Source organism: Pempheris klunzingeri, chromosome 5, assembly GCF_042242105.1.
Source record: "Pempheris klunzingeri isolate RE-2024b chromosome 5, fPemKlu1.hap1, whole genome shotgun sequence".
Lineage (NCBI taxonomy): Eukaryota > Metazoa > Chordata > Actinopteri > Acropomatiformes > Pempheridae > Pempheris > Pempheris klunzingeri.
In genome coordinates, this window is record NC_092016.1 from 6,200,400 (window position 1) to 6,217,792 (window position 17,393).

Sequence of the window (17,393 nt, forward strand, 5' to 3'; positions counted from 1 at the left end):
TCAGAGAAAAATCCGCAGTTTTACAACCTAAAAGAAGTTTGACGTTTGAATTGGATGATTGCAGTTTGTTCTGGCCTGTCAGCTGAACAAACACTGTTACCTAACCTCCATAGGGGTGTGTTACTCTGGTATATACAACAGATGGTTTCAGACAGTGTCATAGTGCTGAAACGGTTACTCAGTCAGCAGAAAATGAATCAACAACCATTTTGATGATCTAATAATCATTTAAGTCACTTATCAACCAAAAACTGTGCTTGCAGCTTCTCCAGGATGAGGATTTGTACATCATTGTAAACTGAATATTTTGGGGTTTTGGGACTGTTGGTTGGACAAAATTAGATGTGTAAAGACGTCATTTTGGACATTTGGAAAACTGGCATTTTCACGGTTTTCTTGACATTTGACCGTGATGGATGTTCGTTAATTAATAACTTACAAAAGAGGCTATTAAAAACAGATGAAAGAACACAGGAGACTCTTATCAGACAGTAACCGGACGTCTTCCTTGGTAAATACAAAGACTTTATATGACTGAATTATAATTTCTGATACTACCACCTGCTAGTGGTAGTATCAGAAATTATTAAAGCAACATTTTGACCCTCCTTGAGTCAACAATCAAACCAAAACTGAACTTTAAAGTGGGACAACTTAAGCAGCTTTTATTAACGTCTTCTTTCATTGTTAATTTAGTATTGCTGATCTGTTGCTTTTTCTTTATTTAATCATTTGGTCCAAAAAGAATAAAAGTCAGAAAACAGTAAAAAAAAATATCCGTCACAAAATGATGCCATCAAATATTCTGTGTATGTTTTGTCCGACAGACAGTTCAAACCCCCAAATATTTCATTCAGCAGCAGCAGATCTCCATTTTGGAGAAGCTGGAGCTGGAGAGCAATTCTGTTTCTGTTTGGTAAAACTAAATAACTGAGATCTTGGCGATGACTGTTTTGACGGCAGCTTCCTGTCGTTACGCTGTTAAATATATATATATATATATACAGCAAAATTTACTACACAGTGTGTCAGTGCTGAAATGAGTATATTCCACCTACATCTGCAGAGAAGGAACTCTGGACTTTTATTGAAATCGGCTGTTTTTACAGTGTTATTAGCAGATAAACGTCATTAATTCACAGTAGTGTCTTCAGGGAATTAAAAACGTTATTTGACTCTGTACTTTGGAGCTTTACGGCTCCTTGATGTTACAGTATGTTGGTTTTTTATGTGGTGGTGAGAGACTGTTTCTATTCTATGTGAATGTTTTAAAGCTAGTTTATCTGCAACATTTAATGTAAATTAAATTAATTATTATAAATTATAATTAAATTAACTTCAGCATTTAGCTTTCTTGGTCATTGCTAAAGCTAACCACACAGATACAGTACTGAAGTTTCATCTAATCAGAGTTAACTCAGCTTATGCTTTGGCCTTACTTTTCTTTCACAATCAACACGTTAAGAAACTAAAACTACAAAAACCAGAAACCACGTTCCTCTTTTCTTTTTCTTAAGCTAGAGCTGGATTGAAGCTAGCTGGCTAAAACTAAACAATTGAACACAACACAATGACCTGAAATCATTTTTAGGTTTCTTTGATAGCCAATAACCTAAAAAGCTGAAATATTTATGTTTTGTCTGTTTAGATTCTGTTTAACATGTTTTCTTAGTCTAATTAATTTGTTTTTTTTAGCTTCTCTTTCCAACTTCGTGCAGTCAGCAGGTCTCAGAATAAAAGCAACTAATTTGTTCCCACAAATTATCAATAGTTGCTCTCATTGTATAATTAGTGCTCTGAAAAATATCTGAAATCTTTTAATTTTAGAAAATTTTAGTCTTGAAACGTGATGCGTTGATGCACTTTACATTTTCTTTTGCCATCCCAACATCTACGAACATGTCTGCTTTTTTCCCTCCATAACACATGCCAGTTTGACGTGAATTGAGAAGCAACTTTTTTGCAGCTAGCTAAAGTTTTAAAATGGTTTCTCTGTTTCTGCCGATCAGCACTGTCGGGTTTTTGTTGTTGTCAGTCTGACGGCTGACGCACCAGATTTATCACTTTTATTTCCTGTCACATTCAACCACAAACAAATTTGATATCTATCCTTTTTAGTGAGTAAAGGTAAAATAAATGTAAAAAGAAATAAAATTTTTCTAACCTACACATGAAACAAAGAACATGAAGGAAAGCAGTTTGCTTCCTCAAGTTCGAATACAGTTTTGATAAATCTTTTACTGGTGTGATCAGGCCTCTCGAAGCCCTTTCTTTGCCAAACTGTCTTGTAGTTTTTCATTTGGTTTCTTATTAAAAAAAATGTTTTTGCAATATTAATGCTAGTTGTAACGCCACGTTGCCTCATTCAGACTTTTTGTTTTTCACTTTTCCTGACTGTCTTTGCTTTAAGTCTTAATTGCTAAAGCAAAGTCAGTCTTCCTCTGGTGTGTTTGTGGTTTCTCAGGTTTCGTTAAAGTCTCGTTTAAGTCAGTGCACTGTGAACGTTTCTCTGTCGACCTGTTCTGCTATCTGCATTTAAAGGTTTTGTAAAATTGCGTCACTGTACAAACAGGTGTAATTTTTTTAAAGGAAATGATTCTGTTGTTAAAATGTGATGTAAATTTTTTTATTTAAGTAAAATCAAATCCAACACAAACAATCTCTGGTTGTTGTTTCTGTGCATTTCCTACTTTACTCCAACATTTTCTGATGATTAAATAGCGAGACTGTGTGAACCACAGTCCACATAAGCAGTAAATGAATCTCTTATTAAAATCTCAAATGTCAGACGTTTGTCAGTTCAATCAGTTCAAAACCAACTAGGTTCAGCATGCGGGTTAATTCTTAGTTATTCTGCGGATGAACACCTCCTTTAATGTTTCAGTCATAACATTTTACAGTCCTCCGTATCAGCAGGGAGGGTTTTTTATTACTGGCAGATGTTTCTAGTGTTCATTTATCAGCACTGAGCAACCAGCACAACCAGTAAATAATCATCCCAAAATATCATTAACACGGGGAAACTAGGTTTTCATTCCTCTCACTATTTCGAACCATGTTACTGTGTAACAGAGATGTTAACAAAATAGGGAACTTTAATTCTTCCAAAAAAGAGAAGTTTCTAGAGTTAAGGTACAGTGACAGCTGCTTCCTCTTATGTTTAAAAACATCAAACGCATGTATGCCTATACACCTGCATACGGGAGGCTATAACATAGCTATAATATAAGCTATAATATAATAAACATACTTGAAATTAATTGATTTCAGTGAGCACGAATCAGTAAATGCACATATTTATTTAAAAAATCTTTCTCTGATTCCCTATGATACAAGCAAGAATCTCTGGCGGTCCACAGAAACGCTGCAGCTCCTCTGCACTGGTCTCAGCAGCCTCAAACTCCTTTTACACACAAACCTTTAATCATGTTACACTACATTAACTATGACACAGTATTTACATGAAGACCATAAAGAATAAAAGCTGCAAATGGTTAAATTCACATAAAATCTGAACCCTCACATTCAGGCTGAGGCTAATAAATTAAATGAATTGAAGTTTATAATTACTTGTTTTCACCTTTCAATGAAGAGTCCTGGTTTTATGCCAATGGTTCTCTATATTGGACTGATAAGGTCGAGTGTTGCAGAACTGACGACTGATAAATCTTTATTAGATTTTATTATGGGTGGCCATGTCTTCGTTTTTCCTTTTGATGCCTGTCACAGATCAACGGTCAATGCTTCATCACTGTCTGAGTCTTCTGCTGGATCCTCAATCTTCAGCTCGAGTCCACTGTCCAAATCTGCCTCATTAAAGGCGACTCTTTGCTTTTTTTCCTGCGGGTTGTTGTCATCATTCTCCTCTCTGGTGCTGATTGACTGCTCCTCGTCTTCCTCTTCGCTGTCATCATCTCTGCTGTCTGGGATGATGAGCACCTCCTCCTTGGCGTTGGGATCGATGTCCTCCTTAAACCAGACTGACTTGTATCCCTCGTCCACGCGTCTCTCCTTGGTCAGGATGGGTTTCACCTCCTTGTCACTGTCCACCTTGTCTGAGCCTGCCTGGCTGTTGTCGTCACGCAGGAGGCCATGCAGTGCCACCGAAGAGGTCACGATGGGCTCTTTGAGCGGGAATTCCCTCGCTTCTCTCCATGGATCACCAGCTGCCATCACGCTTCCCCCCTCTGGACCGCCAAAGCCGACGCTGCCTTCATCTTCATCATTCTGGAAGGCGTCATTAATGTACTGGATAGCCTCCTTCTGACCGTCCAAACCTTGACCCAGCTGTGGAGGGACATCACAGTCAGGGAGAGAAGACATCGAAAACCAGATCGACAGTTTAAAGCCCTGTTGGTGACCACTAGAGGCTGCAGTGTTCATTATATCCCACAATGTAGCACATAGTGAAGATGCTTCCATGAAGACACTCGTGGATGTATTCAGGAGAATACAGTATTTAAACTTTGGCTCCCCATTCAGTCCTATGAAAGTTGCTTTCTGGGTTGAGAGTTGGTAAATTGTTGCCATACGGTAACAATAAACAATCATGGAAAGTACCAACATTTCTATTTTTTCTCTAAAAAATATGCTTTTATTGAAAACAAGACTAAACAAATCCAGCTCATACTTGGTATAATGTATATTTATGCAGTGAAATTAATATAATATAATATAATTAATGGCTTATAGGGTCATAAATAGCCTAAAATGCTGCCTGCTATTCTAATTATCCACCTATCTGGACTATGCTTTATCATCACAGGGTACAGGTATTTTCCACCTGTAAACCATTTACAATATATTATCTTGTACGAAGAAAATGTTGTTGTTAAAGCTGACTGGGCTTATTGACAACACAAAAGTGGACCAACATATGGTTTGGATGGGATATCGTAGTGCCTCCTGTTAAAACTATGATTTACAATGATGTAATTTATAATCTAGATTATATGTTACTCTTACAAAATGTCTATAATTACAAAATATGAATAAAAATAATGTTTTTTCCCTTTTACATGTAATTATAAGTTGTAAACATATTGTCAGAGTAGCCTAATGCTACAGGAGGTTACAAGCCTCTTAGTGGCTCACTGTCCAGCTCCAATTAAAAAAGCTGCTTTCCTAAGCAGCATAGTCACAGCTTTTTTCTAAAAGTATTTTAACTTTTTTTCCACAGAGAGTGGGCTGTTACACAGACAGGCAGCCCCACTAGGACTTCTCCCACCGTAGCAGATGGCCAGTAAACCACCGCTACTCCCCGTACTGGCCCTACCTTTGGACACTTTTGAACTTTGAACTTACAGAGTTTCTGAACATGCTGGTTTCGTAGATCTTCCTCCAATCTGCTTTGCCCCTCTGAATGCGACAGATGAGCACGCCGATGACCACCAGAGAGATGAGCAGCAGTGCACCCAGCGTTCCACCGAGCACTGCCATCTCTGTCAGCCCGTAACCACCAAGCGCTTTGGTCACTGCAGGAACAAAGGCCATTAAATACAGGTGTCACCAAAAAAACATTCAACTTTGACACTTACCTGGTGGTGAATCTTAAGAGAAGCAAATTAGGGTTTGGGACTATACAAAATAGCATGGTTTACTCAAAATGTCTCTTTTAAATTGATTTAGATTTTTAACCAGCAGAATGCTCCTCATAGGTTTCATGAAGTCAAAGAAAATCTAGCAGAAAACTTAAATTAAAGATACAGTCAAACTAACAAAGAGCAAAGCCAACAGTTCAGCTGCTACGTAAAGCCTACCCTAATTATGAAGTTTAGATTTTATACTCGACAAAGACAAGCAACCTACAGAAAAACTCTAAACCTAAGAAATGTAGGCTGTTTTTATAAGGCTAGAGTTTCTTCGACATAGTGCCAGAGTCGGTGCCAGAATAGACTCACTACAAAGTCTCCAAACACGTCGAGGGCCTTTGTTTTTTGATGTAGTGTTCACGCCAAAGCAGTAGTCTGTGGTTGGTTGCTTTGAATGTCAACAACAAGACGCCTTTACTAGTCAAAGGAGGCAGCCTTTGAACACAGTGTGAACTCTACCTTTCCCAGAAGGTTTGGCTTGGTTGCCGCTGCCTATAGGACAAATAAAGTGCCTTCCAGATGACCTCTGCTTCACTTGTTTTGATGATAACTCTTGTCTTAGCTTAATTTCCCTCATTTCACATGACTGAAGCTACTGAGAGAGAACTGTGACCACCTGGTTGAGCTGTGCTGGCAGTGGAGACGCTTCCGTAACTGGTTAAACTGGTGTGAGTGGTTGAAACACTGGCTTCAGTGGTCAAACTGGAGTGAGTGGTGGAGACGATGCTCTCACTGGTTGTACTGGGGATGGAGGTTGAGACGCTGCTGTGAGTGGACACACTGGGTTTGGTGGTGGATACGATCGCTTCAGTGGTCTCGCTGTTGGTGGTGGACACCCCTGTGGACGTTGTAGCCACACTGTCTGTAGTGCTCAGAGGCAAAGTGGTGGTGGTGAGACCTGGGAGGAGAGCACACTTTTATGTCCCTGCTTTCTACAAAACTTTCACCTTGATTTACAGTCGTATGAAAAAGTTTGGGCACCCCTGACAATTTCCATTATTTTCATTTCTAAATCATGAGGTGTTTGGATCAGCAATTTCATTTTGATTTATCAAATAACTGATGGACACAGTAATATTTCAGTAGTGAAATGAGTTTTATTGGATTAACAGAAAATGTGCAATATGCATCAAAACAAAATTAGACAGGTGCATAAATTTGGGCACCCCAACAGAAAAATCACATCAATATTTGATAGAGCCTCCTTTTGCCAAAATAACAGCCTCTAGACGGTTCCTATAGCCCCTAATCAGTGTCTGGATTCTGGATGAAGGTATTTTCGACCATTCCTCCTTACAAAACATCTCCAGTTCAGTTCGGTTTGATGGTTGCCGAGCATGGACAGCCCGCTTCAAATCATCCCACAGATTTTCAATAATATTCAGGTCTGGGGACTGGGATGGCCATTCCAGAGCATTGTACTTGTTCCTCTGCATGAATTCCTGAGTAGATTTTGAGCAGTGTTTTGGGTCGTTGTCTTGTTGAAATATCCAGCCCCGGTGTAACTTCAACTTTGTGACTGATTCTTGAACATTATTCTCAAGAATCTGCTGATATTGAGTGGAATTCATGCGATCCTCAACTTTAACAAGATTCCCAGTACCAGCACTGGCCACACAACCCCACAGCATGATGGAACCTCCACCAAATTTTACTGTGGGTAGCAAGTGTTTTTCTTGGAATGCTGTCTTCTTTTGCCACCATGCATAACGCCCCTTGTTATGACCAAATAACTCAATCTTTGTTTCATCAGTCCACAGCACCTTATTCCAAAATGAAGCTGGCTTGTTCAAATGTGCTTTTGCATACCTCAAGCGACTCTGTTTGTGGCGTGTGTGCAGAAAAGGCTTCTTCCGCATCACTCTCCCATACAGCTTCTCCTTGTGCAAAGTGCGTTGAATTGTTGAACGATGCATAGTGACACCATCTGCAGCAAGATGATGTTGTAGGTCTTTGGAGGTGGTCTGTGGGTTGTCTTTGACCATTCTCACCATCCTTCGCCTTTGCCTCTCTGATATTTTTCTTGGCCTGCCACTTCTGGCCTTAACAACAACTGTGCCTGTGGTCTTCCATTTCCTCACTATGTTCCTCACAGTGGAAACTGACAGCTGAAATCGCTGAGATAGCTTTTTGTAGCCTTCCCCTAAACCTTAACATTGAACAATCTTTGTTTTCAGGTCATTTGAGAGTTGTTTTGAGGCCCCCATGTTGCCACTCTTCAGAGGAGATTCAAAGAGAAGAACATCTTGCAATTGGCCACCTTAAATACCTTTTTCTCATGATTGGATGCACCTGTCCATGAAGTTCAAGGCTTAATGAGCTCACCAAACGAATTTTATGTTCCAATTTATCAGTGCTAAGTAGTTACAGGTATTCAAATCAGCAAAATGACAAGGGTGCCCAAATTTTTGCACAGCCTATTTTTCACATCTGATACAATTTCATACAACTTAATATTGCTACACTAAAAATCTTTGTCTGGAAAATACCCCATTACTTAGCTTTTATTAGAAAATGAATGGCATGCCACTGTGATCGTTTTCTGTGCAGACAGAGTAAATTATTATGCAGCCTCAGAGGGGTGCCTAAACTTTTTCATACGACTGTAGTTGCTGAAACCTGCCTCCAGGAGGGTTTTTGGAAACTAGCCACTATCAGCCAGTGGACCCCATGGTACCAACATGCTGTGGCTAAGATTCAGGCCTCACTATATGCAGAAAGAGTTCCACATCATTCAGAGGGGACTCATCAAATCTAAGCGCACACAGCTACATGCTTCCAATGAATCCCACAGATGTTGTACAGCTGTGCACAATTACATAAAGGAACAGAAATCAAATCAACTATACGTGTTGGATACCTTCCCTTTGGATGCCTGTCAAAAGTTCTAATTTTCAATCTTATAATGAAGTCTAGAGAACGTCTTGTGTGCTTGGTTGTAGCTCCTTTCTTACCACCAGGGTTTCTGCATATGCCTGGTCAGTAATGCACAAAAGAAGAAGCTGATGGATGACATCCTCTGTGTGGAACCATCAGCACTCATACTTTGCAAACTGGCTCATGGACTGATCTCAAAACACATCAGGATCTTGAAGTTAACAGATATTCAACTCACATCACCAGAGCAAAGTAGCTTTGGGTCACACTGTGTTTGCTACTTCAGTCTGAACACAACCTAAAAAGAGCTTTCACAGCCGAACCGGCGTGGTTTAAACTAAGCCGGGTGTGTTGGCCCGTTTTGCCTGGTTCAGTGCTGCCCATCACCAAGACTGCATGAAAAGACGTTTGTCCACATCCAAGTGAAATCTGTCAAGGTTTTTTCTGTGACGTCAGAGCAACCAACCACACGACTGAAAATGTGACACAGCTGACAGGGAACAGTTGATGAAACAGTCCCAGCGAAGCTACACTGGCACTATATTCACCCCCTGGTTTCTCTTGGTGAAATGCAGTTTCATTTCCTGAATTCATAAAAAGGTTCCTGAAAAAGTTCTCTTGTGGAAATGGGACAGTTAAAAACTCAAAGAAGAGGATCAAGCTCTGTAGCTCAGTCTGGCTCTCGTGTTTGCATGTGTTTGTTGGTCATGGAGCACACTGGAGCACACTGGAGCACACTGGAGCCACAGGTGGAGCAGACCCGCGGGGACCGTTCAGTCTTTAGCAGAGGCCTCTGTGAAGGTTTTCTTCCTACCTGATGACACCTCCACTGAGAGCTCGGCTGTGGTTGATTCGTCATTAGATGAGTCCACTGCCACCACCTGGGAGCCATGAAATCGAGCATTTAATGAGAAATTACCCCTCAGTCACTCATCATACGTTTTATTACAATTGTACACTCACTTGCAGAGATAATATGGATGTTGGCAGGTCTTCAACCATGAATAAGTAGCTGTCAACGATTGTGAAATCGCTGCTCCCGTTAACGTAGTAAGTGATGTGGGGATTTAAGCCCTGTTTGAAAAGAAATCAAAAGGTTAGTGCTCAGCATGAAGTAGATAGAAAACTAACAAAAGGCTTCCTCAGTCAAACACACAAAACTGATGATTATTAAGTTAAAAAATAGCCCACCATCAGTTCACCATGAAGTTGCCTTAGCCTTGAAGTGCTAGTTAGGAGGGTTTACCAAAAACGTTGTGTTGTGTTGAATCACTGTCCGCGTCTCAACTTTGCTGCCATTATACAAGACATTTTTTATAATGCATTTTTAAACCACAACACCTGATGTCCACTAGAGAGAGTTGACAAAGTTGAATGGTAAAATGTTTTATCCACAAACTGTCGGATTGACTGTTCGTGTTTCTTGACATGTCACTGTGTTCCCAGATCTCTATCCATTGATAGAAATAACGGACAAAGCTACAAAAACTAAACTAAAAACTAAATTGTGAAACACTACAATTTCTCTTATCTAATAAAAACAGATATCTGCTGTAAAGTCTCCATCCAAGTCGGGATGTTTCGTGTTGGTGACACAGTGAGGGGCGTTTTTCAAAGAGTCAAACCTCAAACAAGCAAAAAACCTCTGTTTCTGTCATGTACTAATCTGAGGAAGGTGGAATCACTGTTTTACCCCAGTGGCCATATAGTCATCATCTGTGGCGATGATCTGCAGCGGCTTGTCCTTGTTCTTTGGGTCCATCGCCATGGTGCCCACTCCAGTGACGACGGCTTCGTACTGAGGCCTCTGAAACTGCGGAGGGTGGAGACTCTTCATTTGAACACTGATTGTGACGGTGGTGGTGGCAAACTGATAACTGCTCCTCTTCTGAGCAGCCTGGGAGGAAAAAACATGTTTTTTTTTTTTTCAGGTTTGGTGATTTGCAGGTGAAATGCAGAACTGTAAATTCCCAAATTCCCTTGGAAGAGCAAACAACCAAATTTTCTGTTAATTTAAAACCTTTTCACTAGTAAATAATGAATATTTGCTCATTTCTTCTATGATATTAAACTGACAGTTGCTTTGATACAAAGCGATCTGAAGATGTGACTGCAGCTTTGTGAAGGCATTTCATACAATTTTAGGAGATTTTATGAATGATGATTTTATTCATGGCTAAGCTGAAAAAAACAACTGACAGATTAATCAGTAATTGTAAGTTGCTGCTTTATGTCACACACACTCTCTGTCTTTTCTTTAAACCTCAGTTTCTTTATCAATTCTTCTTTGCTCCAAATTTCTGGACTCTCTGTGTTTGTGTTCACACTCCCAGTCTGTACAGTACTGTTTTATTATCGAAAGGAGAAGAAAAGTGTGTTTGAGAAAATATCAGAAGTCAGACTTAAAGAAGGTCTCAACATGTAACATAAGTGAAACACGTTTTTAGGTTTTTACAATGCTGTGTTTCTTTAAATCAAGTTACTAGAAACCCAAAAGACCATCTTAATGCAGAATTAGGCAACAACACAGATCAGGAGGTAACTCAAACACAAAGACACCATGTGTGCTGTGAAGGTTTTTGTCTTTACCAGCACTGTCAGACTGATCGTTTCCACCACGTCGGCCGGCTTCAGCATGGTGATGTTCCCCGTGCTCGGGCTGATCGCAAACAGACCACCAGCATCTCCTAAAACCCAGCCAGACTGAGCTGTTTCTGCCTGCCAGTATCAACAACTTATTTCAGACTGAAAAAAAACCCACTGCTATCATAATCCCAGCTGCTTACCTCTCAAGAACGAGTACTCTATCTCCTCATTTATCCCTGAATCTCCGTCGATGGCATAAAGCGGTCCTGGTTTCAGTGGTAACACTCCGGTCTGCAGAGGAGAAAACACCAATATCATCGTCATCATGTGTCTGGCACAGTGGTGAAAGTCATCCTTTAGTATAAGCACAATGGAAATCAGACTGTGGAGGCTCTGTTAAGGCCTCAGCCTCAGACTAACAGTGTCTGAACATCTGACAGTTTATGTAACTTTCGGAAACCGACAACGCAACAATCAGGCATACTTTCTGCAGATGTGTTAAACTGCTCTCTTTTTTCATTCATCACACTTTGAGGAGAGACAGTGTGAAAGTGTGTGTTGTTATCCCCATTTATTCGATTCACGGTGCCAAGTTTGTGTATATATACGCATAAATACACAAGGTGTTAGAGAGAGATCAGGGAAGCAGTGGTATGCAGCCAGGAGGAAGCTTTTCAGTCCACCTTCAAATGAGGATTCTTACAACATGACAATCCAACTAGTTTGGATTTGCATTCAGTTCAGGAGGTCGCTGTTTGGCTACAGTTTGCTGGACTTTCTGGATAAAGTGCTACCACAATGGGGACATCCTACCTCTTGTTCATTTAAGACAACCCTGCCGGTGTAGCCTGTGCTCTGGCAGACCACAGTCATCCCCACCACGTACTCGGTGCAGGGCTGGAACCACGGTGGTCTATTGTCCACGTCAAGTATGTTGACCATGATGGTGGTGGTGGCAGTGACCAAATCCTTGCTATCCGCCGATACCAATGGCGTGTTCTTAAAAACACAAAAAAACACCATCAGGATCTGAGTCAGTAAAACATAGATCAAGTATATCAGTCAGCAGAGGTCTGTGAAACTGAAACGGTCAAGAACACTTTGACATGCAGACAGAAGGAGGTGAATTCACTGAGCATGCCATTGAGTTGGAAGAAAGAAATGAGTGTTCAGAACCAGCAGTGAGCAGCACTCACCTGAGCTGTCAATATCAGTTGGACAGTTTGGACTTTATCATATTCGAGATGTGCATTGACAAGGATTTCCGGGTTGGTAGGCGTCAGCAGTTTAAAGCTGTCCTGTAGAAATCAAAGAGGACAATTGAGCTAATAGTTTCCTACTGCTTCCAGTCTTAAATTAAATTAAATTGTAAATTAATCTGACACTGATGCTCCAGAAGACAAATAACTAGAGGATTTATCTACATGTTGGGAGCAAAATAAACACGAGGGCTTACAGATTCAGGTGTCGTCAGTGTGTAGTAGATCTGATCCATGTCTAAGTCTGTGGCGGTGAAGCGGCCCACACTTGTGCCTACAGGAGACATCTGGGACAAATGGTACAAACAGCCAGTGGTTTGAAATATTAACATGAAACAGTTTTCTACAGTGCAATGTATTGTTAACTGAAGCAACCTTCACAGACCTAGCTGACCCTATACTACAAGGTTCCTATTCAGACTCTACATGACCAAAAGTATGTGGACATCGGAATATTGCAGCCATACAGTATGTGTTATCTGAACATGAGACTCCAAAACCGTGGGCATTAATCTGCAGCTAAAACAGCCTCCACTCTTCTGGTTCAAGCCTTGCTCCAGATTTTAGAAGGTGGCTGCAGGTATTTGCCTCCATGCAGCCACAAGAGTATAAATGAGGTGACACTGGGTGATGAGGTCTGACTCCCAAAGTTGTGTGGATGGGGCTGAGATCAGGGCTCTGTTACGGTGGAACTGAGAGCTCAACGTGCAACAACTTAAGAAAACAGACACAGTTAGATAAAACACTGTAGCCAAATTAAGAAAACATCTTCATCACTTTTACAACACATGCACTGCATTTACACATTACACATTACAGACACATGCTGCAATTACATGTGACTAAAGTACGTCACATGGACGCTTAAAAGTGTGTTGTGGCTAATGTGATGTATTGTTTGTATGTGCATGACGTTTTTGAAATGCTGCACATGTATTGTCATGTTGATGAAGATGTCTTTTTAATTTGCCTTTTTACGCATGTTTTCTTAAATTGCAGAGCGCTGAGTCCTTGGGGCCACTGTACTCTGTTCAGGCCAGTCAAATTCCTCCACACCAAACTAGGAAAACCACTTCTTTATCGACCTGGCATTTTAATGTTGAAACAGGAAAAGGCCAAACACAAACTGTTAACACAAAGATGGAAGCACTCTACAGTCTAAAATATGATTGTATGCTCATATCTTTTTTCACTTGAAACAAATCAAAATAGGCTGCAGGCATAAGGTACATGGGCATGGTGTCTACAGACTTTTGGTCATATAGTGCACTTAAGCTCCAAAGCAACATTTAGAGTATCTGTATTAAAACAGGAGATAATACTGCAAATACATTATTTCAGAGAAACAAACATACACACAAAGAAATACACAAAAAATAGGTTGCAATGATGAACAATAATTCCTGATTTATTAAAAGGTATCAGACTCTTACCTCATCGACACTGGTATAGTAGATGTCCTGATTAAAGAAGGGAGCGTTATCGTTCACATTGGTCACCAATACAATAATGTTGAGGCCCTCCTGGAAACAAAGAGGCACAATCCTTTCTCAAACGATTTTGCTATTGATTTTAGATTATGTGTTTTTTCAACTATTATTACATTTCTACTACAACTTCTGATTAACATATGACGGAAACATTAAGAATATGAAACCAAAGACACACATCTCTGACATCCATCTGCCATCCTTGAACTGTAGAACCTGACTCTGAAAAGTTATGATGCAGAGATTTTTTTTAATCTACAGATTGATTAAAAATATAACCCGTACAACCTCTTCAAGAGCAAGTATAACCTCTTCAAACAGACTTAACAACTTTCTCAAACACCTGGAGAACCCCTTCAAGCACCCATATAAGCTTCCAAAGCATCCGTAGATCCTCCTGAGGCATTTGGAGAACCTCAAAAAGAGGCTGCACAGCACACTCAAGAATGTGCAAAACGTCTTTGAGCACCTATCCAACCTTCTCAAGAAGCTGCACGTCCTTGTCGAGCGCCTGGAGAATCCGCTTTAGCACTTTTTACAACCTCTTTAAACAGAGAATCTCATCAAGACCACCCTTGAAGCATTTGTAGAAACCAGCACAGGCCTCTCAAGCATCTGTTGAACCTCCTCAAGAACCTGCACAATCATTCATTTCTGTCTGACATTTAGATTGAGTGCTTCACTGTGGGATATCATCACACTCATTCATCCAGTCAAACAAGCACTGTGCTGTCTTAAGACAAAAAAAATCACTGTTCTTGTAGTAGGTTGACTTCAACAAAGAGTAAAGAATTAAAAGTTAAAATTAGCACAATGCAGATTTCACCTGTCTCAGTTTAACATGTTTAGTGAAAGAAGACAGTTTTACCGTGCGGTTTGTCGCTGTCTCAGTGCAGATGATCTTGGCCACGTGATTTGGTTTATTCTGGAAACACAACACACTTCATGTTCAGCAGTCAGGTATTTTCTCACAGACTAGTGTCCTAACTGAGACGTGGGTGTGGATCTGGTTGGTGCCAGTAGACAAGACTTACAGTACCTCATAGTCCAACACCCTTGCAGCTATCAGTTGGTGTCCCATAAGCCTGAATGGGTTGTCTGGGTTGTCAGGGGGAGGTTTGAAATCAAGGACTATGCCTGGTTGGACATTGATCGTTACAACGACTGCATCCACCAAGTTGTTTTCTGCAAAGTCCACACTTTGAGGCGCAGTACAGACTGTTGGGGGAGAAGAGGAAGGCAGCTGTCACAATTATAGAGGCATGTGTCCAGTACAGATATCAAAGTCTTAGCTCAAAAACATGGAAAACTTTACAACTTATTTACATACATACAAACAGGTGCACACCCAGTATGTACTGAGGCAAATTCAGTACACTGAAAATAAACTATAACTAAAATATAACTAATATAAACAAATAAACTAAATATAACTATTATACAATCAAATGCATGAAATGAAACAGAGGAAAAATAGAAACAAAAGTGTGTGTAAGTTCAAATATAATGTCAATCTGACAGGAGTGGGGGAGTTACACTATACTTTAGTCTTAAATGTTTTTCTTTATTTCACTGCATATAAGATTAGTTTTGAAAGTACTGTGGCCTCCAAATTTCTTATATTTTGCACGACTGCGTCTCCTACTTTCCTTCACTAGTCAGTGGAGTTCCAATAATATTTGATAGATGCTCCCTTTCTGCAACAGCTTGATTTTGACTTATTCAATTCATTTTAGTTTCAGTAAGGACAGAGCAACTGAACAAAGCAGTGAGTTATAGTGTGAAACTAACTTCTTACAACATAGCAGCTAGTGTTGACTTACACTTAACAACAAATGATCACAATTTTAGCAGGTTTAGCTGCTGCAACAGACTGCTTGTTAATAAACAAAATTATAGATCAATTGATAATATAAATAATCATAGTTTGAAATCCTAAATTGAGCGCTTATTGTAAATATCTCCACCCCTCTTCTCTCTGGCTTCCACATACACAGTTTCCACACACTTTCCACTGCGCTCTTTCAATGCCAGACTGCTTCTTGTTTCAGTCACCTGACCGCTCCCTCGGGTTTCATTCCACTTGTACATTATTCATCGAAAGTGTACACACTGTAAAAACAGTTAGACCTGGGTTTGTCTGTACCACATGCAGCAGGTAGCAGACTGTTACCCAGCCTATTATTTTCTATAAGCACCATCAGTCAGACAACACAAACGAGCCTCAGGTGAACTAGCAGATTTCAGTACTCACAGCGCTGGGCATCAGTGGACGTTTGAAGCAGAATCAGAAATAACAAGCTGAAGTACGTCCTCACAGTGAAGTGTGGTTGAATCCCGGCCATGTCTATGCCTGTCCTGTCTGAACTGATGCTTGTCTGTCTCTGTTCTCTGCTTATCTGCTTTGGTTTTATGGCTACAGTGGACTTTTCCCTGTCATTAAACGTCTGTTTGCTGGGAAGTCATATAGGTTTCTTTTTGTGACTAGCTGTCTTTTACTTGATTAGTTTGACCTGAGTCATGTCATGGTTGTAGGTTTACACGTTTACAGACGTGGAAAGAACTGATCAACATTTTCTTATAAATCATCTAATGTCTTCATATTAGCATGTTGCTGACTGAATAATTCACGTGTCCTGTTCTCCATTTATGGCTGACAAAATCATACAATGTGGGTAGTATTGCGTCTCTCTAATTTCCTCTGTCTCGATGGCCAGGTGATGTGGTCGGTCACTTTTACACTGATTTGTCACCTTACACTTTAGCCTCTATCTTTATCGTTCATCGTGTTGACAGCTAACAGTCAAGTTATGCTGCAGTTATTTTTGTAACTGCATATAAACCTCTGCTGGGTCAGGGATGCATTTTGGCCTTGTAGCTCTTCTGTTATAAGGGTTAGGGTTAGCAAAAAGTCAACCCTACCCGTGGACACCAGTGAAAATTGCATCATTGCTCTGCTGTTAAGCTACTCAATGAAACTCAGTACTTCCTGCAAATGTTTGACATGAAAAGCATACCCAGAAAGGGAGGGATTCTGCTGCAGAGCTGTTGAAAATAATATGTCAGTATATACAGTTTTCAACATTTACAGAAGTGTTGTGGGTGTTGTAAGATTTTTGGGAAAAAAAGAAATCATCATCTGCATATAAAGAAATGTTGATGTGTCTTTGACATTTAAAGTGACGAGTTTTGTTGGTTATTAACAATTATTCATGCCAACGTCCAGACTGGCATCCATCACAGTGTAGCCCCCCTTATTCATAGAAGTGCACTACTCTGTTGTCAGTGCTGATACATAGTCATCCAGCAAAGAGTTGCACTGGCCTATGAAACACCCATGCATACTAAGGGTTCTTGTTTTTAGTAACATGTCTTGATCTCTGCTGACTTTATCTGGTTGTATGATTATAAAAAGAACGTTATTTGAATATTATTGTAAGAAATCTTGTACAAAGTGTTGTTTCACTAATTCAGCAGTATTTCTTGTGTCGTGGACACACTTGTGTGCATGTCATGAATAACTATTACTCTAACTATAACTAAACAGTACTAATTATCTTAAGCTTTAACTATAATATGCTGCGACACAA

At 40.1% G+C, this 17,393-nt stretch overlaps 1 protein-coding gene across 1 annotated transcript; it reads right to left on the minus strand.

The window, feature by feature from the left end:
- Positions 1-3,655: 3,655 nt before the first annotated feature.
- cdhr5b (cadherin-related family member 5b) lies at positions 3,656-16,148 on the minus strand. The gene is made up of 15 exons (XM_070830450.1): positions 16,058-16,148; positions 14,843-15,021; positions 14,672-14,728; positions 13,747-13,836; positions 12,511-12,600; positions 12,251-12,352; positions 11,868-12,053; positions 11,255-11,345; positions 11,058-11,152; positions 10,162-10,365; positions 9,432-9,542; positions 9,283-9,349; positions 6,208-6,489; positions 5,305-5,474; positions 3,656-4,287 (listed from the first exon to the last, which is right to left on the minus strand). The coding sequence occupies exons 1-15, from the start codon at positions 16,146-16,148 to the stop codon at positions 3,724-3,726; spliced, it is 2,379 nt and encodes a 792-aa protein (XP_070686551.1). The 3' UTR covers positions 3,656-3,723.
- Positions 16,149-17,393: the final 1,245 nt, after the last annotated feature.